The 26,649-nt window shown below is 41.7% G+C and overlaps 2 protein-coding genes across 2 annotated transcripts; one reads left to right on the forward strand and one right to left on the reverse strand.

The window, feature by feature from the left end:
- Positions 1-473: 473 nt before the first annotated feature.
- On the forward strand, positions 474-5,363 carry nr2e1 (nuclear receptor subfamily 2, group E, member 1). Its single transcript, XM_015947184.3, has 9 exons — positions 474-717; positions 2,510-2,655; positions 3,260-3,347; positions 3,623-3,858; positions 4,177-4,323; positions 4,472-4,568; positions 4,643-4,792; positions 4,880-4,985; positions 5,086-5,363. The coding sequence occupies exons 1-9, from the start codon at positions 660-662 to the stop codon at positions 5,246-5,248; spliced, it is 1,191 nt and encodes a 396-aa protein (XP_015802670.1). The 5' UTR covers positions 474-659; the 3' UTR covers positions 5,249-5,363.
- A 2,194-nt stretch (positions 5,364-7,557) lies between these two features.
- snx3 (sorting nexin 3) lies at positions 7,558-26,232 on the reverse strand. The gene is made up of 4 exons (XM_015947185.3): positions 26,024-26,232; positions 11,441-11,536; positions 11,058-11,182; positions 7,558-8,316 (listed from the first exon to the last, which is right to left on the reverse strand). The coding sequence occupies exons 1-4, from the start codon at positions 26,183-26,185 to the stop codon at positions 8,211-8,213; spliced, it is 489 nt and encodes a 162-aa protein (XP_015802671.1). The 5' UTR covers positions 26,186-26,232; the 3' UTR covers positions 7,558-8,210.
- Between the last annotated feature and the right edge of the window lie 417 nt (positions 26,233-26,649).

The raw sequence follows: 26,649 nt of genomic DNA on the forward strand, positions 1-26,649 counted from the left end.
ACTGCAAAATAATAACTCCTGCCTTCCCCTCTATGAATCGCAGCACATACGTGTGCGCGCGCGTGACGTCAGACTTGAGTTTGGTGTAGAAAGCCAAGGGGATGAAGGAAGTGGAGATCTCCACCCTCTAGCCTCCCCCTGACACTTCTCATAAATATTACCAAGACTGATCCAGAGGGGACTCGCACCACTAAGTCACGTCGCGCTCCGCTTCTCGCGCACTTTCACCAAAACAAGAATCAATATTTCACTTTTTCCTTCCACTTGCGGCTTCGGCTCCGTCGGACGCGCTCCAGGCAGTGATTTTGATTCTTTTTTTTTTTCATATTTATGTTGGTTTGTCCCCACACCTCCTCCAACTTTATGCGCGCGCTGTTGCGCACGAAGCTGCCGGAGGGTCTGCTGCCACTTCCGCACCGGCTGTGGCTCTCATCCGGATTCTCCAGAGAGGAAAGTGCAGCGAGTTTTAACTTGGATGTGTCGATCTGAGGTCGCTTCTGTCAAGCTGGGACTTAGACGCAACCACGCTCATCGCTGCTGGTGAGGAACCACAGAAAGCGCAGCGGCGTCGCTGGTTTCCAAGTGGGTTTATCAGGAGAAAAAAAGAAAAAACAGCAGAGCTGTTTGTTTCTGAGTCGGTAAGAGACCGAGGATCCACGATGAGCAAACCCGCCGGGTCAACAAGTGGCTGTTTGGATATTCTGAATGTCAAATCAAGTAAGTTTTACGCATCTTCTCCCCTGAGCTGTTTCAGAAGTTACCCAAAAGGCCCCTCTCTGATAAAGTTTCTGCGCACTGTTTGCACCAGTTTCCTTATAAATTAACTACTTCATTCTCACTAGAAATTTTGTACGTTAAATAATTAAAATTTAAATTAGATTTTGTCTCTGCCAAAAATATAATCTGTATTTTTTGTTATAAATAACAAATAAGACATATATTTTTCATTTATTGGCCAAAAATATGTTTCTATATTCCTCTTCAGAAGTTGATGCCACTTGTTGCTCAGATTTGTTATTCTTATAACTTTTTTAAATTAATGGATCAAATAATTTAATTCTTGATCTTTTGAATTGAACTTTAGACCTAAAATGGGTCTGTTTTATTATATAGTAATGAAACTTCAATGATAAAAATGGGCTTCAGTGTATTAACCTAATACACCTGAAATGCTTTGGTGAATTAAACCCTTAATAGTATTTTTTAATCTGTACATCGTTTAAAAAAATCAACAAAATACATATTTAAATAATAAAAAAGGCCAAAAAACGAATGTTTTGTGGAATCAGTCTATTTAATAGTTATAATTTAACCAGTGACTTTTGCTTTGGCGTGTTTCTATTGTCAGATTTTTGCAACACCTTTTATAATCTACTTTTATTTTTTTATTTCTTTTGTTTATTTTTAAAAATCAGATGAACTGATCAAGTTTTCCTCCTCGTCGATAAAGCTCCTTTTCCAGACATCCAGCAGCTTTCTTCCTTGATGGTGATTACCTTAATGAAACGTGCCATATATTTTCAAGCAATTACTGCGCACAATAGAGACGCACCGGACTCCGGAAGCGGGAAGTTAAATGCAGTTCCTCCTTTCACAACAAACTGTATAATTTTAATATTATTATTATTACAACGAAAGCCACCAGCGTCTGTTTTAAATTCTTATTTTTATTTGTTTACAATTTTCTTTAAATGTTCAAAAACAAATATATTTTAAAACCCTAAAAGTTCATAAATCTCTAATAAGTGCGTAATTGTGGTTTAAAGCTAAAACTAAATCCTGCACGAGTTTCTGATTGAGAACAAACATCCAGCCGGAGTCCTCTAACTCCCCCCTGAAGTCATTGTTTTTGCTCTTGAGTAGTGATTCCCATGCTACCCTTTTTGACGGGTCACTGGTGAATCAATGAGCAGGTGGCAAAACGTCAGTGTAATTACATAGACGGCTTTTCCCTCCACAGAGGCTCCCTCATATGCATACAAATATACTTCTTTTTAAGAGATTTGAATACAAATCTGCAGACCAAAAAAAATCACTTTTTTCAGCTACACTGAGGTGGATTTACATACACTTCATTTGAGTTGGTGAAACGAGTTGGTACGCATTATTCTGCTGGTGCAGTGTCACTCCCTAATCCTGGGGCCTATAGACCTGCGGGATAAAGCAGCTGTCGAGTCCCATTATGAAGTGGAGTTGGCAGCTTGTCGAGATCCAGGCAGTCAGACGAGGTTCAATGGGGGAAAATCATTAAGTTAACACTTTCCCTTAATGTCTCCATTGTGCGCCCGCGGTCATTGTCTTAGAGAGTTCAGATATGACGCTTCCCACCGGACTTTATTCTGGAAATACTGTGAATTCCCATGCTCAGGCCAAGATCTGGATAAACGAGTCACTGAGGCCTTTTAAAACTACATTTTCTGGGAGTTGCAGGAAAGCTATTTAATATATCCGTAATTTCATCCATCTGGTGGTTTGGCTCTTTTCTGATAAACCTTCTGGCTTCTCCAAGGTCGGATTCTGGACATCCCGTGTAAGGTGTGCGGCGATCGCAGCTCAGGGAAACACTACGGGGTTTACGCGTGTGACGGCTGTTCGGGATTCTTCAAGAGGAGCATCCGCAGAAACCGGACCTACGTCTGTAAATCTGGCTCACAGGTGAGGCGTCGAGGAGCCCGAAACTGGCTGACACATTTTCTGATCTTTCTTTTTATTAAAAAAAAACAAACAGGTGGAAAAATTCAAGCAATCTACAATTTTCCAACTTTAACTGAATCAGAGCAAATAGTGCTGCATTTGTAACATCATCTAAAATGAATAGGTGTTTCAGTTTTGTCCCCAAATGCGCATAATTAGCTTTACGCACGGATTGCGCTTTTACGTGCAGCTCTTTTTCCCTCCCTTTCCTTGGTCTCAGTGGTAAATCTTCCTTGATGAGCCTAATTGTGTCATGCCTGCACCATTAAGTCCTGGGCTAAACACAGCGCAGCTCTGATATATCAGGTGTAATCCAATCTAATGTGATGACTCCGAGGCGAGGATTTAGGCGGCAGAGGGCGGGATCAGGTACTTATCCTGCGGGATGAGGCCGCTCTAGAGCCGCGGGGGAGCAGGGCTGGAACTAATAGCACGATCTTTTACCTGCAGATTTGCCTCCCAGGGGGATAATGGCAAGAGGGGGGCTTTAACTGGAAGCTATTTCTTTCCCCTCCCAACTCAACTCCCCAATTTGTCTCTCCCTTTCTCTCTTTTTTCTTCGCAGGGTGGTTGTCCCGTTGACAAAACTCACAGGAATCAGTGCCGAGCGTGTCGTTTGAAAAAGTGTCTGGAAGTGAACATGAATAAAGACGGTAAATTGGCCTGATTTAATTATCGCTTTGACTAACGCCACGCTGAGGCGTTTGGATTCGAGGTGGATGAAAAAAAGTTTTCTAGAGCTGCTAATCAAGTCTCCAAAGAAGTAGATAATTACCTGCTGTTTGTTTGTTTCAAAGAGGATGTTGTTCCTACTCTGGTGGAGCGCAAATAAAAGTTTTTAAAATCAATTTATGCACATAATTGACAATTTTAAGAAAATCATTTTAAATTAAAATGCGCATTAACGTCCGCTTGTCCCGTTTCACAGCCGTTCAGCATGAAAGGGGCCCCCGGACGTCCACCATCCGCAAACAGGTCGCCCTTTATTTCCGTGGCCACAAAGAGGTGAACGGCTCCTCGACCCATTTTTCTGGATCTTCACTGTCCGGACCTCCCTTCTTCACCACCGTCACGCAGCTGGAGCCTCACAACCTGGAGATGAGCTCAGTGGCCACGACACCGGAGAGACAGGCCATCGTGGGTCTGGCGCAGCCCACTCCAAAGGTCAGCGATGCCTATTACTTTATATTTCCTCTTTTGTGATTCAACTGGAAGTTTGAGCTTTTACAGTAAATGTGCAGGTTATATTTTGATTTCTGTGGCATTTTTCTGGCTTTTCCAAATTTATTATCGGATTTTCTTTCATTCGAGGGTTAGAAGTTGAAATTCTTTTCCTGATTTACATCCTGTAAGAAACATAAATCCGCTAATTAGATTTACCCCCCTTAAATCCACCACAAGCAACACTAATGATTATAAAATCAGGCGCTGGAGCTTGGAATTCGGTCTTAGTTGCGCACGTGCACCTTTGTGTGTTTGCAGTACCCTCATGAAGTCAGCGGAACCCCCATGTACCTGTACGAGGTGGCGACGGAATCGGTGTGCGAGTCTGCAGCGCGCCTCCTCTTCATGAGCATCAAGTGGGCCAAAAGTGTCCCTGCCTTCTCCACCCTCCCGTTATCTGATCAGGTACACTTATGAGATGAACAATCACTGTAAATATGTTTGTTTTAGAGTTTAGATTACTTTTTTCTAGACCCAAATTAGGATTTTGTCCGTAAAACTGAATTTTGATTAAGTTAATATTCGATAAATCAAAAGGATCTTATTTTTGCAGCTGATTCTGTTGGAGGACACGTGGAGGGAACTTTTTGTTCTGGGCATTGCTCAGTGGGCCATTCCTGTTGACTCCACCACCCTCCTGGCTGTCTCTGGTGCGTAAAAGTGTCCAAAGTGTCCAGCTCTGTTATCCTTAATGCTCACATGTCCCATATATTTATTATTAAAGGGATGAACACTGAAAACACAGAGTCTCAAAGGATGAACAAGATCATGTCCGAGATTCAAGCGCTCCAAGAAGTGGTCACCAGGTTCCGACAGATGCGTCTTGACGCAACAGAGTTCGCCTGTTTGAAGTGCATCGTGACATTCAAAGCAGGTGGGGGTTCATTCACCAAGATATAAAATAGGATAGTGAAACTTTAGGAATTTAAAACGAATCCGAACTTTGTTCTGCTTGTTTCAGTTCCCACGCAAGGCGGCGCTGAAATAAGAAGTTTCCGCAACGCAAGCGCAATCGCTGCGCTTCAAGATGAAGCACAACTAACTCTCAACAGTTACATCCACACGCGGTAAGAGCAGAGATAATTTAAAGAGAGTCTTTTCAGCAAAACGTTTAGCCTCAGACATCCCAAAAAGGAGCCGCGTTCTGACTCCGTTTCTCCGCTTCAGGTACCCGACTCAGCCCTGCCGTTTTGGGAAATTGCTGCTCCTCCTCCCGGCGCTCCGCTCCGTCAGCCCGTCCACCATCGAGGAGGTGTTCTTCAAGAAGACCATCGGAAACGTGCCAATCACCAGACTTCTCTCGGACATGTACAAGTCCAGCGATATATGAACTCTCTGTGGAGAGACTGGACCTGAGAGATCGGGTCAGAAGACCTGGAAAGGTGCAGAACTGTTGCTGCGCACAAAAAGAGAAGAAAAACAAATAGGCTCAGCTGCTGCAACAACAAAAAAGACACACGCATCACCAGTCAGCCTGTTAACAGTTAGTTTCATTTCCAGCCTCAAATCTCTGCCGCGCGCTCCCGTCAAGTCTGCATTATACGCAGATCTGGTTTGAAAATGTCCCTGAGACCAATGAGCTTGACGACCAATTCAATCATTAATTCATTAATTGCTGTTTTCAATCCCGGTGGAGAAAACCAAAAAAATAATAAATGAAACGTTTGCGCATGCGCAGTGAGACGTGTGTCGCTGTTCTCCGTTTCCGGTGCTGAAACCAAACCGCAGAGGCAACAATCAACAGGTTCCGGTTCAATGGATGAACTATTAAAGGAACCCCTTTGACTGAACACACACCTGAGGGTGGTGTGTGTGTGTGTGTGTGTGTGTGTGTGTGTCCTGTTGGATGCACAGCGTTAAAGCATGGTTTAGCTCCACACTAACACCGGATTATAATGTATCCTGCACTTGGAGATGTTTTCTGTGGCTTTGTGTTTCTATCCTGTTGTAAATATCTGGAGTTATAACTATTTAGACTTGTAACCAAGAGAATAAAAAGTCTGGATTCAGCTGTTTTCACAGATGAGCTGCGTCAGCAGCTTTTTTCTAGCTCGACTCTTCAGTCTTGTGTTGATTCATCACTGTACAGTTGTTGGAAAGAAAAAACTTAGATGATCAAGTCTGCATTTAAATATACCGGCATGGATTAAATGTGAGTCTCATCAGGAATCTCTAATGATAAATTTAGAAATAAGGGAAGATATTTCTTCTTTTACCACCAAATTACTACAAATAATTTATTTTAAGGAATAACAAAGCTGTTACCAGATTACAAATACATGCTTGTTACAGCATCTTTTATCACGTCCTTTAAATCCAGCTCAAGTTCAGATTAATTAGTGCCCTGTGTGAAGAATCAGGGAATAACACTATTAGTTGATGCATAAAACACACCAACTTTGTTTTTCTCAAAAAGCATTTAATAAAGAAGTCATGCATCAGTTTACAGATGATTTAATAATTTTTTTAATTTTAAACGTTCTCCAAATAAAACACTGGGTGTTTCCTAAGCTCTCTGAACAAATATAACCCTAAAGCGCTTTAACATGAACTCATTAAAAAACAGAATCATGCAAAAATGTGAAAAAGCATTTGCCACATTGCAGATTTTTTTTTGTTTTTTAGCTGCTGAAATACTTCAGATCAGCACAGATAACATGAGAAAATACAAAATGCTGTTTTCAAATTATTTAATTCATTATTGAGAAATAATAAGCTATCCAACCCAACGCAGCCTCTAGACCAGGAACTATATAAGGTGTATAAAAAATTAACAAAGACAAGTCTGCTTTATTTTTAATCACAAATGCATTGATAATAGATTTAAAAACAATATTCTTGACAACAATAAATTATGTTTATTATACATGAAATTTTGTTTCACTCTGATCTATTCCAGTTCCAAGGTCACTATTGTATCAACCTGGTGGTCCTATGAATGGCTCAGTACGCATGAAGTAGCTCTCAGCTTCAAAAAGTTTGGCGACCCCTGCTCTAGACACGCCCAGGCCTGATTACCGCCTGACCTGTAGATTTATGAATTCACTTCAGTAGAGCTCGTAAGAAAACATGAAATAGTCTAACTGATCTCAAAAAGCAACACATCAGACCTTGCTCCAAGCAGAAAGAACAAACAACCTTTAGACCACTGCAGACTTGAGCGGGATCAGTTTAAGGTCAGCATTCATGATTTTAAAAAAGTCATCATGATGGACTTCTATGGCCAAAAGACTTTTCTCATATCTGCTGAAAACACCTGCGGCCATGAAGATTCTGAAAAACGCTCATGAAAGTCGAAGTGTGTGTCTTTAACACTACTGTTCAGAAAAAGAACACTACTGCAGCAGTCAAGCACGGTGGTGGCAGTGTGATGGTTTAAGGCTGCCTTGCTGCAGCTGAACCTCGACTTCTGTTCTCTACGGAAAAAGAAGAGAGAATGTCTAGTTGCTGACCTAATGGAGCCACCTCACTGTGGCTGGATTACAACAAATCAGCAAATCATCTCAATTATGAAGTCATTTGAAGCCCGCATTTTGGATTTACTCGCGTTATCTTAGATATTTAAATCAGTTTGTCGATTTAAAATGAAGAAAATCAATCAAAGAGCATCAAGCAGTCTGAGTGAATGATACACATGGAAATATTTAAAGAGTTTTATTGGAAAATCTTCAAAATAAACAAAAATGGCACAGCAGTATACAAATCTCAAAATGCATAAAGCCAGTAGAAATACTGCAGTTCCCTCGGTGTAAATTACTCACTAGAAAACATTGTGACAATTGGGCAGGTGCTGGTTGAGACACACACACGCACACACACACACGCACGCACGCGCACACACACGCACGCACGCTTCTGTTTAAAGACAAAGATCAACAATGTGTGGTTTGCAGGTCAAGGCTCATCAGATGTGTGTTTGGTTGTTAAGATAAGCAACATGCCGGATGCTGTGGCTCGTTACAAAAGCTTTTTATACGGAAAACGGTTCAATAAACGAGGAACAGAGACATTCAAGACGATGCTAAATGATAAATACATATTTATATATATCTGTGTTAGTGGCATTTCCAGACAGAAACAACCATAAATCACTTTAGACCGGTGTGTGCCGAACATTCACGACTCAAAGAGAGTGAAAACAAACATCAATCAGGGTTAGTAATCAAACTAAAATACATCATCTGAATATTTCAGGGGCCGTGAGAAAGAACGATTTTTTCTTTTATCGAGAGGGTCCTGGAGCAGTGAGGTGAGCTTTGGGTCGAGTAGAGCCATGCTGTATTCTGTCGTCCTCAGGCTTGCCTGATTTTGGATGGGGTGTAGTTCTTGTCCACAGACTCGTCTTGTAGAAACATGTGCAGGCAGCGTTCGTTCTGAGCTAAAGGGTGACCGGCCACTCTGGAACACACAAGGGCAGGAGAGCAGATGACATGACTCAGATGGAAAAGAAGAAAATCAAAGAGGGATGTTCTTGTTTTTCTATCGGTCATTTACAACCCGGAGACAAAAAGTAAAACCGATGTTCCTTACAACAAGAACAAGGCTGGAAAATAGAAAGATAACGGATTGTTAAGGAAGCAATTAAGAGTCAAAGCTACACGTTTCAAATGCCACACATATTTTTATAACCTATGTAACATGTGGCAACAAGGGGTGAGTCATGTTACATCGTCCATGATAGTACTGGTAAATGTTTCTTGTGTTGTTTTATGATTTAAATCAATCTTACGTAATGCGGGTCTTTCAATAAGGTATTTTGGCCACAGCAGGCCCCTGTACCTGCTACCTGGTGATGCAGCAGGGATCAACCAGTCTCATGACAAAAACAGGAATAATAAAACCCATCAGCTCGCTGAAACGCCAACGTCCCACTGGAAAATGTAAACAGTGAAGCTGAGTGCAACGTTTAGGTTAGAACAATGAAGTGATTTTTATGAATCTAGAAAAGACATTTTCTTTAGATTTTGTCAGCTCCTGATCGACCGCACACGTAAGAATACACCCGTTAAGGGACGTAGATGCTAGCGGTAGCGACGCCTGCTAACTCTAGAAATCCACTGGTTCGATATTTATATGGACAAAACGTTACAGTGTCACCTTGTGACTCGTTTGAAATCCATCTATATTATTTAAAAACACGAGATACAGTAGTCACTCGCTATATCGCGGTCCACCCTTAGCACCTTCGATTTTTTTCAGTCGATAAATAAAAACCGACAACAAAAATTGACATCAACAAAAATCCAATCAGAAAATGGAAAAGACGGGCAAACGAAAAAAAGAACCAATCAGCAATTGGGACCGGTGGGACCAGATAAGAAAAAACAACCAGAGTCAGGGGCCGGCTGCTGTTTGAACGAGCTAGCGGTAACCACAGAGGAACAATTTATGTGCAAATAAGAAAATGTCCTCAGCTGAGAAGAAACACATTAAATGTTACAATCTGAAAAGTCTTTGTGTAGCGAGTACACATCCTAGTTTTAAACGTTGCAGCGGTAGCAGCGAGCAGGGGCAGGAGAGGAGTGGAACGCTGAATCCCAACCAAACCCATGCATGGAGGGGCACATCTGGTTGGCTGATTGTTTTTGTGGTGCTGCTATGGCCGTAAAATACTCAGCGTTTGGTGTTCTAGTGGTGTGTGTGGGTGTGTGTGTGTGAGGTAACTCACTTTGGGTAATTAGTTAAGGGAATACTAATAAACGCACATGAAAACAATTCTTACCTTTAGCGGGATTTAGCATGCTTTTACAACACATCGTGTTCTGAGCCATGATTAGGGCATCGAGTGCTTAAACATGAGAAAAGTGTGAAGATGTTAATGCCCGTCTGAGAAAAGTGTTGCAACAACTTGCCATGCAAGTTATTTTTAGAACGTAACTCCTGCGAGGGACCTATCACCAATGTGTTATTGTCCAGTCCCAGCAGCAGCTTATCATGTTGTTCTGGTTTTTACACTAAACTGTTCAAATCACCTATGTCACTAACAACTGTGCTGTTTATTATTTCTGAGAAAGAAAGAAAAAACCTCAGTTTTGACTCAAATAACATTTTGTTCATCTTTCTTTCCTAAAGCCAGTCTTGACATCAGAATGAAGCACTGGAGCATAACGAGGACAAGCCAGCACAACTGAGACCCTAAAACATCTCAGGACACATCTGCATCATGAAATACGTGCATCCTAACGTCTGATGAGGATTCTTTTAGAAACGGATTAGGAGCAGAGTGATCTGCAGGTCAAATACCAGAGAAATAGATGGGCAAAAAAATAAAGAAATCTAACTAATCTCAACTAATCCTTCTTAATCAGTTTAGATAATCTGGCACAGAGGGCCAAAAGCAACACACGCATGTGGAAATATAAAGTCACCCTCTCATTTGAACAAAAGTGATCTCCTTACTTGTCTCACAGCAACAACCCTCCGTGAGAATTACTCGTGATCTCAATCACAAACAGAACAATGCAACCAGAGTTAAACCCCAACAATAAAATGATCTACAGCAAGGAGGAGGGTAGAAATCTTAATTACCACACCTGCTTTCATAAACGAGACATATTTATGGATTTTAATTTCCTCCACTGTCTTTACACACTTTATATTCCAATGAGAAACATTGAGGCATTTGCACATGAAACAAAGATAATGGCCAAGTCTGCAATCAAAGCAAACGATTACAATCACACGGTAACTTTTATTGTTCGGCAGCTGAAAACCAGAACACGCCGGAGCAAAAAGAAGCAGAGGTGCACTCGCACGCCATCCCGTGCGACCGTGCGCTGTAATTTGAGCTGCAATTAACATAAATTACACATCAACAACAAAACAAATGTGGGAAAAAATTATGTTGTGGGGGTGCACACTTGAGCCCTCTTTGGTTTTCTTGTCCCCTAGCGAGGTAATTATGACAGAATTAAGGAGGAAAGTGAGAAAGAGAGAGGCAGGCTGTTTCTGATGGTGCAGTTTGTTAACAACATGAGGAGAAGTGAAAAAGTTGGCGGTAGTTATCGCACAAACGTGTTCCTTTGTTGGTTAAGGTTAAAATGACATCAGAGCAGCGGACGACTGCAGCTGTGGAGGAAAGCTTTAAGGAAAGTTTTTTGCGAAAGGTGATGACATCTTTGAGGTGTGGAGAAACGTACTTGTTGAGAAACTGCTCCAGACCCTGCCTCCGCTCCTCGATGAAAGAGTCATCAAATATGCCGTCGTCTCCTCTGAACGGAAGCTGACGGAAAAGAGCTTTTCCCGGGAGAGGCGGAACGACCACCTAAAAAAAAAAAAAACACGTTTCTTTTATTTTATTTCAATGTAACTCTGATTTTAACAAGTGCTTACATTTATTAGATGAAAACAGGAATATAGGGTTGTAGATCACACTTTGGAAACATTCTTCAACAACTAAAGGTCTAAAAGGCTCCTTTGACACCTTCTTGCTTTTATTCTGAAACGTGGCAAATGTGGTCAACATTTTACGCCAACACGAGTACTCAGCCACTTTTGTGATGAATGCTGTTCAGTGGCTCACTTTGCTTTCCCTCTCCAGCTCGGATCTGAGCCACTCGAAGTCACTGTACCGCCTCCGAACAGAAGACTCCTTCAGCTTGAAGATGGGTAGGTTGGTCTGTGGACAAACGGGCAGAAAATTGGTTTCAGCCAGCGCTTCAATTTATTGTATTTATAAACCGCTCCATCGGTTACTACCAACGTGAGAGAAGAACATGTTTTAACTGCTATTTTAAGGTGGAATTTCCACAAATGAAGCTGCTGGTGTTTCACCGTAAAACGTATTCGTTATTTTATTTTTTTTTACGGTGTAGACAAATTGTTCAGGTTGTATAAAACGGTCAAGTTTTGACCAGCATTAGAAAAATTGAAGGCTTTATTCAAACAAGAAAAATCTAGAATATTTTCAACAAGTTGAAACAAACAAAATGAATTTTCATGTTTTTGCTTTCAACTTCGCAAATTAAAGCCAGTTTTTGTTGCAGTTTGCAGGATGTACCAAGAAAAAAGGTGAAAGAAAGACCAAGGTGCAACTGACACAAACAGTTAAAATGACACAAAAACAGTTTTTATTAAAGCTAGTTGTTTTATTGACCTTAAACGAAAGCTCGACCCCACAGGGCTGCTCGAGTCCAACTGTAAACAGCAACACAGAGGAGTACCAAAATTGTTACAAAAGATTTTTTTACTCCAAATATTTTTTGGCCAACGTTCTCTAAAAGAAGTTCTTCTCAAAATTTTCTATCTGCATGAGTTAGAAGTGAGAGAAATTAGACCACTTTGAGAGTGGTTGGCGACCACGTAAAAAAAAGAAAGAAAAAGGTTATGAAGAATAATTATGAAGAAAATTGGACTCATTTTAATCAAGAATATTTACACTAAAGTTGCAATTTGTGTGCAATGACACCAAATGCCTGACATGAACGGGCAACATTTTCTTTCAATCTTGTGTCTCCATCTAGTCAGATAATCTAGTCTTTGCACTGGATGGGTAAACAGCATGTAACATATTTATAAACGTTTTACCCGTGAGCTCAGTGCTGCGTTCCTTCTTACCGGGAGCATTTCAGATGCGAAATGGTAACAAAAGTATTCCATGCAGCTGGTCCCGCGAGGTCACGAAATCACAGGAGAATTACGCAATAACAAGCAAGGAGAAAGACAGCAGCATGTATCCATATAGGACTTTGGTAGAGTCTGACCAATATGTTTTTTAAGGCCGATGCCTATACAGATTTTTAAAGAGCTTTGTTGTCGATGGTCCATATTTAAAGCTGATGAGTAAGGCTGATGTATGTACACACACGTTTTAGCAGCACATTGTGAAAGACTCACTGTGTGCAATGTAAATTAAATAAGTCAATAAATCTCTTAATATTTACTGAATTTCAAATATAGAACAAACTCAAAACATAAAAAAATATAAAAATGGTGTGTTGGGGTCCTTCGGGTCCTTTCTTCAGTCTAGTAGTGGCGGCAGTTATTTACACAGGTGCCTGAATGTTTTATTTATTTGGTTTTTTTTTTTAAATCGGCTTTTATAATGGCTGATATAGAAAATTTTGAATATATCGGCCCAAAATATTGGCCGGCCTCTAGTCTATGGTTTATGTTCTGTTTCGTTTAGCAGGTAATACTTTCTATTTAAGCTAGCGAAAATTTGAATGCGACTCATTTAGAAAATTTTCCGAAAGTTTTACACTGCTCCCGTGTTTGACTTCCTGTTTTGTCCAATTTAAACTGATGATCTTGACGCGTTTTGGGAGGCGTGGCGTGTAAAAAATAGACTCAAATCGCAAATTTAGCATCACTTCACTTCTAGGATGCATCCAACACGGGAATCTTCGTGGACAGTGGAAACGCATCCCTGTACGAAAACGACAGCTATTTGCTAAGTAATACATTTGTAGACATTACGTGATGCTTACACATTTGGTGGAAATGCCCAATTTAACACTTTGTGTCACACAGCAGTTATTCAGGGAAATATAATTCACTTGTGCAACAAAAGGCTTTAGGCAATTAATGATAGAAATGTTTTATCTTGAGGACAATATGACAAACCCCAACCCTAAAAAAGAGAAAAACCAAACATTCAAATCAAACCTAACCAAACATTTTAACTGGCTACAAGAAATGCATTTGAAAAAATAAAAGGTTAACTTGAGTTTCCACCAACACTCCACACCAAGGTCTTCTCTCAGAACGTCTCACCATTTTTTCTGCAACCCACATCGGTGCACACACGTGCGCATAATTCAAAGTTGCTGTTGACAAGCACTTGAGATTTCATATTAAAAGAAAATAGAGGTTTCAACATTGACAGGAACACAGCAGCAAATAGCAAATTACGGTACAATGTCAAACCTCTTCACTGGTCCTGACGGTACATGGCCATCCTGTGACAATGTACAAACAAGGAGGGAGTGAATGAGCATTTCATGGGCAGGCCACATTCACAGAAGGTCAGAATTCAGGGAAAAAGGCATCACAAAAGTAAGGCAATTGAGAAAGGAGGTGCAGAATGAATCCAGCATGAGCAGTAGACTGATCGATGAGCAGACGACTGTGTGCAGCAAACGAGATGGAGAGTTAACTAGAAGCTAAGTAAACGGAATAGAGTAAGGAGGAGAGGTATATGTGGTCATAAAGAAAGAACAAAAAAACTCTGGAGAGGTTGGGAGCTATGCTTTGTGCAAGACTGGAGGAGGGAGAGCTCCCATGGTTTATTCCTTTCAATCTTCTACCTCATTTTCCCTCCTTGATCTGCAAAATGAGTCGAATTTCACGCCCTTGAGACTCCCCTTATGGTGTTTCAGTGAGGACAACACAAGCATTTGTTTTTATCTCCATGTTGTGTTATGCACACCAAAAACGAATCATTTAGCTAGTGGACTCAATATTATAGATGCAAAAATAAATTATAAGATGTATAAGCCGCTTATAATTGTGGCATTTACCTTTGCACTCAATACATTTTAAATTCAAATTTGAGGGAATGGGATGCCTTAGTTTTAAAAATACCGGAGACTTGATTTAATGACAAAAGCCAAAGCCTGGAGCAGACAGAACTTTCCAGAATTCAGCAACCACACTAAACACCTTAAACACATTTTAAACCTACAGTTAACAGACTTATTCGATGCCGTTAGTAGCACCAAATTAGCTCCACACATTATGGTTTATGTTCTTCCATGTTAACTCTGGCTAAACCATAAGCTTCCAGCTGCAGCATAAACAGAAGGGAGCCAAGTTTGCGCCCCCCAGTGGCGGCTTTAGGTATTTATATTGTGCCCATCATGCACCACGGTTGCCAGAAGTAGTAGTTCTGGTGAAAATATAAAAAATATAAAAAAATATATATATATACTTTTGAAAAACATCCCAAAAATTTATAACACAATTACTCAAATATTGATGCTTTAATGAGAGTATCGATTACAAAACATAGATAGCTAGAAGTGGAGTATCGATACTTCGGTATAGATTCACACATCCCTAATGCAGGCTGAATGTGATTGTTTCCATCAACCCTTATCAGCTGCATTAACCGCTGAAAGAAAATAGACAGGGAAACACTCCGGTCAGAAAAAGCCAGCTCCTTCTAACCCCAAATCAACAATGGCGGCATCCGCGGCATGGAACGGCAGCGGAACGTTGCTGCTTCAAATAGTGTCCATCATAGTCTATAGCAGGGCTATTCAGTTCTGGGCCTGGAGAGCCAGTATCCAGCACGTTTTAGTTTTAACCCTGCTTCAACACACCTGATTTCAATCAGCAAATGATTAACAGGTTTCTGCAGAGCCTGATGAGCTGCTGTCGAGTTGACTCAACCACTTAATGCAGTGTGTTGACCAGGGAAATCCCTAAAACATACTGGATACCAGCCCTTGAGGCCCAGACTTGGATGGCCATGGTCTATAGGGTTGATCAAAAACCAGCCAATGCGCAAAACATTTCAGGTGTGTCCTAGTGGCAGCGCGTATGGAAGAATTAAAATGCCACTAATTGAGCACTTGAATTTACAATTTGAGAGCAGAATTTCATATCAAGAGACCAACTTTTTAATTTCAGAATAAGATTTTATATTATTGCTCTCAAAACGTGTAATGCTTGCACTCAAAATGTCTGCTCTCTTTTAAATTCACTCCGTTCTCCTTCAAATCTTTGTTTCTACGCTCAGATTTAACCTTCTTACACTGGTATTGTCTTCTCACGTGAAAACTTTTTCTCTGCACGGATCAAAACTCCTCCCACAAGTCTGTCCCTGCTCTCACAGATTTTTTCTGCTCACTCTCAAAACTTGGGAGTACAATCTCCTAGCAACCGCTTAGCCAATAGAAAGACAATGCAGAACTGGGTGGGAACAAACCTCTTTGGGGTGCGCTCATTTTTTACTATCTGTGGATTTCCCTGTGTGGCTGCCGCATCTGCGCACTAACAGTTTGCCTGCAACCCACCGGCTCCGGTCTGGAGCGGTAGCTTCGTTCACCTGGACCAGCAAAATGGACCAGAACCAGATGCCCAAGTAAGTTATGTTTCAAGGCTAGTAGCTGCAGTTTAATACAATTCTGCTTTGTTATGCTGCTTTTTACGACTCCTCGCATTTAATATTACAACTGGAGCACATAGCTAGGTGGATTAGCCTATTCTCACGATAGCTAAAATGTTTATAAAATCACCATACCTGAGTTCTACCCTCGTATCGCTCGTCCTCTAGCTCTGGACCTAGCGTAGATGTTTTTGTTTAGTATTCCCACCTTCGTTTTTAATCATGGTTAGCTCTTTGAACATTAATCCTGTGTAATGCTGTGAGTTGTTTACCCCATGAACATTGTTTCCACGTCTAAGAACACAACTGCTAACTATCAAAATGTGTTTCATCACAGTGTTTTTCTCTCGCTGTAATGAACAAAATGGAACATTTATGTTTCAGCTAGCCTTTTCACCATGACTGATCTGGACTTTAATGCAGCTCTGACACAGAGGACACTTTAAATGTTTATAATTCTACTTCTGATGGACCAAAACCATAAAGTTATGAGTTTGCTGCACCAGAGAGCAGAGACAAGCCAAAGGGAGAAACCATCGGCCAAAGCAGAGAGATTGTGGAGAGCAGCGGGGGAGCAGCAGGTGAGTTAACCATGCTAGCTTAAACTTGTGTGCTAACATCACAATATTGTAAAGACTATTACAATGTACCAGACAGTTAATATAATATCAATACTAATGAGCGTCTGTCAGCTGTCTCATACTCGTTAATATCCATTCACTTAACGTAGTTTAGCACTTAGAGAGGGAGAGAGACGCCCGTCATCCGGTTCTGGAGCTCATGAGTGCTTCTGTGAGCTGGATCCGACCCAGACACCAGCGAGCCAGTCAAGCTGGTATTTTTAAAAGCCGCACATCCTCTCCTTGTGCGGTAAACCGAGCTCCAGAAATCCACATTTAATTTTTTTACACCCCACTACGGGTCTCAGGAGCCCAACGTGGACCTCCCTGTCCCGGTACCGACCGATGTGGGCTACAGAAGTCTCTCCTTTCAGCTGCACAAAACGCCCTCAGGCACGGAGATAGAGGCGTCGTTTCTCTTATCTGGAAACCCGTGGACTTCATGTCCAGACAGGCTGGAGTTGGTACAGCCTTCACACACTGTAGTTTATCAAAATGAACACAAAACTAGTAAACACACACACACACTGACTGGATAACATGACCGCTCTACCCTAAAACTGCCCATTCTCCACACTGAGCTGAGGCAGCGCCGAGCTTCTAACTCCCTTTGGTTACGTCAGAGGTTCAGATTTAGAAACAAGAGCCTTTTTAGAAGCTTTGATGAGAAAGGCCGCATTTTGCTAGAAAACTCTGCTGTTATGTATTTTAAAACAAATATCCACAATAAGCATTTCAAATACAATTGTTGGACAGAATTTTATATGAATTAGAAAAAAAATGACCTGCCATTTGTTCTTTAATAAAAAGTAAAACATGTGATAATTAAGCAAAGGACTATGAAAAAATCTGATTAAAGCAGTAGGAGAAACCCATTTTTTATGGGGAAACCTTTTAACACAACACCTGTCTTGACTCGCGTTTCTGAAATTTTTTACGCCGTGTTAAGTTCGCAGTAGCAGAACAAAAATGGTTTGTGCAATATGTAAGGTTGTATTTCTGGTGTAAGCTAACTAACATTTGTTTTCTGTGAAACGCTCGAAAGGGTGTGGTAGAAATTTAGAATTACACTTAGTATGTGGTATAACCATGACGCAGCACAATTCACTGTTGCAGCAAGGAAGCTATTGAGGAAGATAAACATAATGGCTTAGGTGGAGGACCGGTAAAGACACCAGGACACGAGTAAACCTGTAAAAGCTTAATAAAAAGTTTAGTCTTGAAATTTGATTAAATATGGCTTTTTAAATGTTTTCTATTAGAATGGACTAGAATGTCGTACAACAAAATTAAAAAGTGGTGCCATCACCTACGGTGCATAGAAATGATAAAAACAAGAAATAAAAAAAGGAAGAAATAAACAAAACACACAGATGCACTCACTCACATTCCATTCATGCATTATTGCCGAACACATATTACACAGTTTAGAAGGATTATGATGAAGGTCATATCTATACTGTATTTAATGTGCTCATTACTTTTGCATATAAACTGTTTTTTGGTCTGTTTTTTCGGGCTTTTAATGACCTATAACATCTCCCAGAGGGCAACAGTTCAAAGTACGAGTGACCCGGATGAGATGAGAGCCTCAGAATGCTGCTAGCCCTCCTGAGGCAGCGGGCACTGTACAATGGGCCATTCCCATCTGTACCGGGTTGGCCCGGGCCGGGTAGCCCCAGTCGGCCCCAGCCTGGCCCGGTTGATTCCACACATCCTTGTCTTAAGCCCATGTGGGCTGATTCTACCCACCAATCAGAGGCTTGCTCTAATGGAAGGTGTGAATTTGCTGTCAGCAGTGGGTGTGTTGGCCCTGGTCGGCCTGAAGCAGTACCCCCTCGGGAAGAGGGCCGAGAATGAGCCTTGGTTGGCCTGGAAAAATACCAGGCCACCCAGATATGTAAACAACCTACGCTACCCGGCCCGGGCCGACCCGGTACAGGTGGGAATGGGGCTCAAGTCTTCCAGTGTGGGGAGAGAGCAACCCATGATTTTTTGGGCCATGTTAACAACTGGTAACCCACGCACACATGCAGCCAGTCAGGATGCTCTAATTCAGCAACTGTGGGAGGAGTTGGGATGCTCCAATCAGTTGTTTTGCTGCTCATCACAGATGGCCTTAAAGTTTCTACGCAGTTCTAATCACTGCTACAGCCTACATGCTCTGGGCTTTTTAACCAGCGTCCCCTATGCGTTTACATCACTTTCACAGACAGAGTAAAAGTTCAGAAGACGTGCATGTTTACACTTTTGCTGCTGCATTCATGTGCAGTGAAAAGGGATGGGTGAGAGACGTGACGCAGCACACAGGGTCTCTGTTGGCTACACAGGATGAGGGACAGGTGATTGGCTGGTCTAATCAGTGGGAACATCCCTGGTTTATGTTTTTAATTATGATTTTTTTCTTTGTCCACTTGTTTTTGTGGCAGTGCTAAATGTGCTCAGCTGGAGGAACTATAAACGTGATCATCCACACTATGGACACAGCTATAGTTACTCTGGGACACTCGGACTGTTCATTTAGGATCATCCACATCTGTTCCTGCATGAACTGGATAATGAACAGGAGTATTTGATCCCCTAGTAGACTCGATTCTTCCATGGGTGTTGGTTCACTAACCATTGAAGAATGATTCATTTCTCAGATGTAGTTTAGTGTGTTTACTCTTGTTCTCAGATAAATGCAGATTTCAGAAGCATTCATTTAAGGCTTCATGATCTAAATGATGAATGACCCACTCCAAAGCACTTTACCATGATGCCACAGCTGGCCTGGGGCGAACGGACAGAGGTGAGGCTGCCGAACACAGGCACCTCCGGTCCCTCCGACCACCAGCAGCAGGCAAGGTGGGTTAAGTGTCTTGCCCAAGGACACAACAGCAGCATTCTCTGGTCAGAGCCGGGATTGAACCTGCAACCTTCTGATTACTGGACAACCCGCTCAACCTGTTGAGCTACTGCTGCCCTAAACTTTACATTTACATTCATCTTTGCAGTTCTTTTATTTTCTGGGGCCCATTTTTCACCATGACTGATCATTTCCTGTTTTCCTGTTGATGTGGAGAGTCGGCCGTAACCATTCAGGTGTGCAGGCCGCAGGAGTGTGCTGTGCCCCTCCCCTGCCAGGTTAAAGCCTCGTCAATGCTGAAAATCACTTCTTGAAACAAACAGATAGGAAACAAAGCCATGAGGTCACACGTAGACGTGAGCTTTGCTGCATTAGTCTTATTTTGAAAATTGCCAGACGTTTATACTGAAACTTTGTGACTTCCTGTCTAGCCCTATGTTTACTGAAGGAATTGACGTGGCTCAGAAGTGGCTCGTGGCAAAAATAGAACCCGATCCAATCTTTAGCGGCACAGCGGTCCGCAGACATATGTACATAGACGCCTCGTGGACTGGCGCTGTCTATTGGAGCTGCCGTAGTGGCCGGCCGCCATTTTAGATGGGTTTCCATTTGCCCCCAGTGCATTCATTTCTACTGAGGAAGGTGTTTACCCGACTAAAAAACGCAATAATATAAAATCTTTCTCAAATAAAAAAGTTGGTGTCTTCATATGAAATTCTGCTCTCAAGTTGTAAATGCAAGTGCTCCGTTTGTGGCATTTTAATTCTTCCATAAGCGCGCCAATAACGATAGGATTGCAAAGCATTGCAAGCAAACCGTGCCGCTGCCGTTCCGCGCCGCTTTTGTGGCCAGGAGAGGGCAGGGAACGTCTCGGCTAGTAGAAGCTAACAATTAGCATTAGTACCTTCACAACATGGCGGAACACACTTGGGCGTATGTCATTTGTGGCGATATTACAACCACGTTGCCGTTTTCCAAAGAAAGGAGAGCAAACGACAGCAGAGTAAGAGTCGCTCCGATTGTTGTCATAAATATTAATGAGTAGGACTCATCATCGTGACATTTTCCAACCCCCCCCCCCCCAAACAAATCTAACCCCTGACCTGAAACAGGCGCATGGGAGCTTTTTTCCACATAAAACGACTCACAAGGCATTCATTCATACTAGAAGCCACAACACATGTTGAAAAACAAGACCTTTCACAATATTTTTAATGCACAAAATGAATTTCATGACTGAAAACCACAAGCGAAACTAATAACACATTGCAGCCAGTGACATGCCCAGGTGCAGGTGCATTATTAAGATGATTTCTTCATGCTAATGAAAAGCTCTTGCCACTCCCTCCTTCCCTTTATTAAACTCACGAAGCCTGCAGACCTTTTCGCTTTCTTCAAGTTCTCTCCAGGTGAAGCCATCAATGAAGGCCTCACTGCACCTCTTTCTCAGGTCACAGGAGAAGTGGATTATCTTAGCTTCATCGCCCCAGAGCTCTAGCATTAACTCCGCGCTCCTCTCACCACGCTCTGCCCCTGCTGCGTCATGTTACTTCACAGCGTGGAGCACCACAAAGTTAATCCCCTCCACAACAGATCACAGTTACAGGTAATCTGCCACCGCCGTGACTCTAATCCCATCATGTGCACACAGAAAACACTCCACTACAGGCTCCATGAGGCATGCACATATAGGTGTTAATTACAAGATTTGGCCAAACAGTTGACAATGTAAATATAATAGTTCAACTCACTCGAGCCTGTTTGTACACACTCAGTCACACACGGACCACTGACCTTAACACAATAAAGCTAGCAGTGAGAGAGTAAGTTAAGAAAGTCACTTGGCCTTTCCATTCCCTCATCCCCTCAAACCCTGTGATTAAGAGATTGGCCTCGGAGGACAAGGGGAGGAGCGAAAACGACGGAGCTGAAAAATGAGGTCTCACTCAGTTTTTCTCTCGCTCACACAAACACACAGAAAGAGGCGGTGCGTGAGAGTGCTGCGAGTCAAAGATCAGGTTTCTCTGGCCTCTGTTCTCTTCACGGCTGGTTAGAGGTTAGGCCCCGGGTGTCTCAACTTACTGTCCTCCGAAGTGATTGGAACAGAGGACCAGCCCACTCCCGGTTTGGCCTCAACATTTCATTAACTGTGTAAAATCGTCACGCTTTGCCGTTTTTATTTAGAAGAGAAAACAAAGGTGCAAGAGGGACAATTTCATACTCTAAGATTAGTGGTCAGATTTAAAGGCAAAACAAGGGTTTAAAAATGGAGCAGAAAGCTAGCTGCATCTGTGTTGAAGCACAACTCCCAGCTTCACTTTCAATTACGGGCATCCAAGGTGCAATCTACACTCCATAGGAAGAGCATGTGATTCATAATGTGTGGGACACAATACCTCAGGCTCATTGAAAATGGGCTGAAAAGAGGCAGAACCCTTAAAAACAGCGACGCGCAGAAAGACGGGGAGAGTGGACAAAGATCACTCATCTCCAGAGAGAGTAGTTCAAGGCCACCATGCATTAGCTTTTAGCAGGATGGATTAAGTCAAGTTTGAGAGTGCGCATCGTAAACCTCCCTCATGCCCCCTTCTCACCCCCCCCCCCCCATATAGTCCCCCTTTCAGAAGAATAGCATTAAAAATGGCAACATAATACCATCTCATTGCATCATATTCCAAAATGGGAAAAAAGAAAAGGGGACAAGGAACAAAAGCGTTAGGGCTACGGGTCTTTCGCTTTCGTCTATCCGTGTACTCTCAGTCGCTCCCTCGCTTGCCGGCCCCTGTGGCCTGACAGCCTACCCTCTCTCCAACTCGCCTATCTGGCAAAAAGCTGCTTTGTTGCTATAGTATCAACTCCCACTTTTGATACTGTCATTTCAAGTAGGATATGGTAGCCTTGATACAATATGTTCCCCATTTCCATTAAAATAGTTGTCGAAGAGGATGCTGTAGACTTTGGATTACACTTGACTGTGCCTGACAGCCCCCCCCTTAACAAACCCCCACCACACACACACACACACTCCCCATTTTATTAATGACCAAAGGCCCCCACCCCTGTGCTCCAATGAAAAAAGGGGGGAAAAGGGAACGGGAGAAGCTATGGGAGAGGAGAAGAGGAGGGGTGGAAGACCGAGTGAGAGACAGAGCTATAAAAGCTCTTTTATGTCCTCTTATCCATAAACAAAGTGAGATCCCAAAGTTCGCTGCCCCAAATGTGCTTTCTGGATGAGATGGGAACTGACTAAAAAACAAGATTTTTTTTTTTTTAAATAATACCCATCACTCCTTTCTCCACTTCATACACCCACATCTCTGCTCCCGGTTTTCCGAGGGTGCAAACAAATACAACTTGCTGCTTGGGGAGGAGGGTCTTCGAACTAGCAACAGCCAAAAGAAAAGCCTTTAATGGATTATGGCAAAATTCTGACAAATAACTATTAGAAAGATGAAAAATGTGGGATTTGGGAGGAAGTGACCGTTTTCTGTAGTTCATAAGCCCTTTCAAAGTAAGATACGACAAATTAAAGAAAGGGACAAAACCAAAACTACATTTTTAAATGATCCCAGGAATCAAAATGAGCATAAAAAGTTAAGTCTGTGCACCAATTGCAGATTTGTATGTATAGAAATGCACTGCTGCTTCAAACGCATGATAATGCTAACCTAGTGCAATTAGTTTCACCCATGTCGATGGTTTCACCACCAACTCTGCACACATCAACAGGGTTTGGATTTAAACATCACAGGTAGAACCGCACGATAAACAAGACTGTAAATAGTTGGGAGTGAAGCGGGACAAGTGGGCAATGAGATGAAGGCTGGTGAAGGGGTGGCTTTCTGCCCTCCCATGGGTGGGGGTGGGAGAGGGTGAGGATGGGGAGTAAATGCTCCAGCTCACCCCCTACACCCTGGCCTGTTTCATTCTTCTGCTTTCTCAATGAGGGGATTAAGCAGACTCTCAGCGCGACCACAAGGGCTCCCTCTCGATTTCAGGGTGGATGGCAGCAGTGAGAACAGGACAAAGGGTTATGAAGGGGAAACTGTACAGACTAATGAGAGGATGAAACGGAGACGTTCCCAAAAAATAAAAAGATAAAAATGACAATGTTATTCCCAGATGAGATACTTTACTAAACAGTAAAAAATTACAAGAGAAAGACAGAAAAAAAGGCAAAGAGAAGCAAAGCTGGCCTGACACCACGTTTATTGAGAAGTGAAGGATGTGCCACTTCTTCTGTGGTCTTATGCAAAGCAGGGTCACACAGGGCTATGAGGTGCACAATAATGCTGATTACACGCATATGCTAATTATTACACGCTAATCAAGTACAGTAGCCTTATATTCAACACTAATGCCTGGTGACAGCTTCTATCTATCGCCTGAATTCCTTTCTTTAAGGAAAAAGAGGAAACTATAAAATAATTTATGGCTGGTAGCCAATCTAAACACTGCTAACTACTGGGGTGTCTGTAAACCGACGAGACAATTTCAAAAACAGATGAGGCAATCAGCAGAGCCCGGTGACTGCCCGAGAGTTTTAGACGATCAGCAGATAGGTGGTTTCTGGAATAGTTGGGGTGTGTCGTGAGGTGGTGACAGATCTGATTAATCTTCAACATACAGTACTCTAGGAATGTCGTGAGCCATTTGCTCCTTATGCCTTCATATTTTGCTGCAAATGAGACACATTTTCTTGTAATTTTTAACTGGCTTTCAGAGAAATTTACCCTCTTTGATATTTTTAAGCAATTGCAGAATTTTCTGCTGCATGGTGGTGCAGTTGGTAGCACTGTTGCCTTGCAGTGAGAAGATTGCTGGTTTGAATCTCAGCTGCAGCTTTTCTGCACAGAGTTTGCATGTTCTCCTCATGCATGCTTGAGTTTTGTCCCACAAACCAAAAACGTGCATGTTAGGTTATGGTTTTAAATAGCCGAGTAAGAAGAAAACCATCAACCCCCAATTTTTTGTCTTCTTATTGTTTTTCTATTATGATTTTATATTGTGCCTTTTAAAAGCCTAGTCTTGCAATTTTGAGATGTCTTTGCACACCAACGGTCAAGTATTTCATAAATGCATGAGAGGAACTTCTTTGGTAGTTGGCCAATGAAGTTGGAGGAAGGAAATGTGCAGCAGAGATTTGAGTAAAATCAGGCAGGATCAGTCATCACAACGCATCCTGTCTACAGCTCCAGAAAAGCTGACTTGATAAATCACCATCTTGTTTGGCCCAACATGGATGCACACACAGCAGGCTTAAAAAGGACAACAAGATAAAAGCTTAAAACAATGTAAAAAGCTACTCAGTCTAATATATTCATCCTGCAATGACACATCTAAACTTCCCGTCACTCTGCTCTTTCTGTTCTGTCGCCTTTACCACACATGAAACTTTCTGTGTGGTTCAGCATTTCAGCCACTTTCATCTAAACCATGCGTGGGCAGGGAGAGAAGTGAGAATCTATCAGATCAGCGTGCAAATGCATGTCACTTATATAAATACAGCATTTCATTTACTGTGCTTTAACTGTGCGCTACAATGATTCTCGGTTTTCTTACGGGATTCTCAGAATATTTTTGGAGCAAAGAAATTTAGAACATGTTCAAAAAAAAGGTTGACAAACAAAGAGTCACAAACATTTCCTAGGTGTCTGGAACCCTTCATGGTTTTAGTTTTTACAAGGTAAAAAGAGAAAACATGAAATAGTTTTAAGATGGGTTGGCAACCAAATTGCCAATTAAATTAGGGTAAATTGTGACTAAACAGTTATAAGAAAATGTGCACAAATTTCACATAACGTTAGCAAGCAATTATAAGATCCCACACGGCCCAGGGATGTAGGAATCAAGTTGCCAACACTACAATTTATTGCAATCAATGCAGTTCTTTGACATTACTATTTCAGGTACTTATAAACTGTTTGGACAGATAAACCCTACGTGGACAAGCGGGTTCAGAAAATGGATGGATGGAAGTGCTGAAAACTTTGACGTATTGCTTGGAATGTTGAAGCAGCTCTACTACTTTTGCATAGACTTGTTAATATTCGTGGCATTTTCTAACCAAAACGAAGCAGCAGAGAGTAATATTCCAGTTCTATGACGGGAGACATTGTTCTCAGTCGTACAGGCTGACTGTCACGTCTTGGTCATTTGGTGTGACTGAGGCAGTTATCTACACAGTCAAGCAACGGGGTGTGGCTGGAGGTTCATTCTAAACTTTTCAGGAAAACAATTTGATAACATTTTCTCTACAAAGATGATGCATATAACTGCATATACTATGTACACATAGATCTTACGTAAACTCTTAATCCAGCAGCACCGTAACACCAACATAGATGAGGAAATGTAAACAGACTCCCTTATTTAACAAGCACATTGTACTTAACGTTAAATGTGTATTTTCTTGAGTCACTGTTGGTAGTTTATGTTAAGTTGTTGATTACAGTATAACAAATAATTACTCACAATCCGCTAAAATTAAGAAAATTTAACTTTCTTTGACTAAAAGTAATGTTAGCTTAGCTTGCGTGGCTAACTCCAAGCTAACGTCACTAGGATTTGTTGCTGCAGGCTCACCTTCAATCTGACTTCGTACGTTGTAAACCTGCCTCTGCCAACCCCGATAGTCTGCGGGTTGCTCACATCAATCTCTAGAAAATTACTTGGAGGTCCATACGCGTCGTTTAAGTTCTGAGGCTTGGTGTAGAGCCTTCTTGTGTCAGCTATAGCATCGGCCATTTCTCTCAGTTCTTGTAGCAGCTAAGAGACCTGTCAAGTTAGGCGGAATAAGAATGTGTACTTTATGGGAAAACTCTTCAAAATAAAACAGTTAAAACTTTTACGTTCTTGTAATGGAAATTATTTCTAAAAAAAGACAGTTTAAGTAAGATGGCATTGCTATTTTTAAAAATTATTTAGGCTACTTTGCGTTTTGAGGTTATTTTGTTGTTGTTACTTACGAAGTGTACAAGACAAGCTTTTATATTGAAAGTACAATACGGAAACGTAATTTATCACTGATTTGCGAGTTCCATGTGTTCTACTTCCGGTCAGCTGAGGTTCAGCTGACAGGGCTCTGCTGCTTAATGATCATCGTGTCTGTTTACAACCTTAAAACGGGGACGTTTGAGGAATTTACGAGTAGTAGTAGTAGCATAATTAAAAAAATAGATACATTCCTATTATTATTCAATTCATTTGAG

Source organism: Nothobranchius furzeri, chromosome 2 (assembly GCF_043380555.1).
Source record: "Nothobranchius furzeri strain GRZ-AD chromosome 2, NfurGRZ-RIMD1, whole genome shotgun sequence".
In the NCBI taxonomy this organism is placed as follows: domain Eukaryota; kingdom Metazoa; phylum Chordata; class Actinopteri; order Cyprinodontiformes; family Nothobranchiidae; genus Nothobranchius; species Nothobranchius furzeri.

What these genes read in the sequence shown, in the direction of transcription:
- nr2e1 (XM_015947184.3), top strand. Translation starts at nt 660, where the DNA reads ATGAGCAAACCCGCCGGGTCAACAAGTGGCTGTTTGGATATTCTGAAT. An exon ending in AGTGAACATGAATAAAGACG is followed by an intron (nt 3,348 to 3,622) that starts GTAAATTGGCCT and finishes CCCGTTTCACAG; the next exon opens with CCGTTCAGCATGAAAGGGGC. An exon ending in CATCGTGACATTCAAAGCAG is followed by an intron (nt 4,793 to 4,879) that starts GTGGGGGTTCAT and finishes TGCTTGTTTCAG; the next exon opens with TTCCCACGCAAGGCGGCGCT.
- snx3 (XM_015947185.3), bottom strand. Translation starts at nt 26,185, where the DNA reads ATGGCCGATGCTATAGCTGACACAAGAAGGCTCTACACCAAGCCTCAG. An exon ending in AGCTGGAGAGGGAAAGCAAA is followed by an intron (nt 11,183 to 11,440) that starts GTGAGCCACTGA and finishes TTTTTTTTTTAG; the next exon opens with GTGGTCGTTCCGCCTCTCCC. An exon ending in CTGGAGCAGTTTCTCAACAA is followed by an intron (nt 8,317 to 11,057) that starts GTACGTTTCTCC and finishes TGTGTGTTCCAG; the next exon opens with AGTGGCCGGTCACCCTTTAG.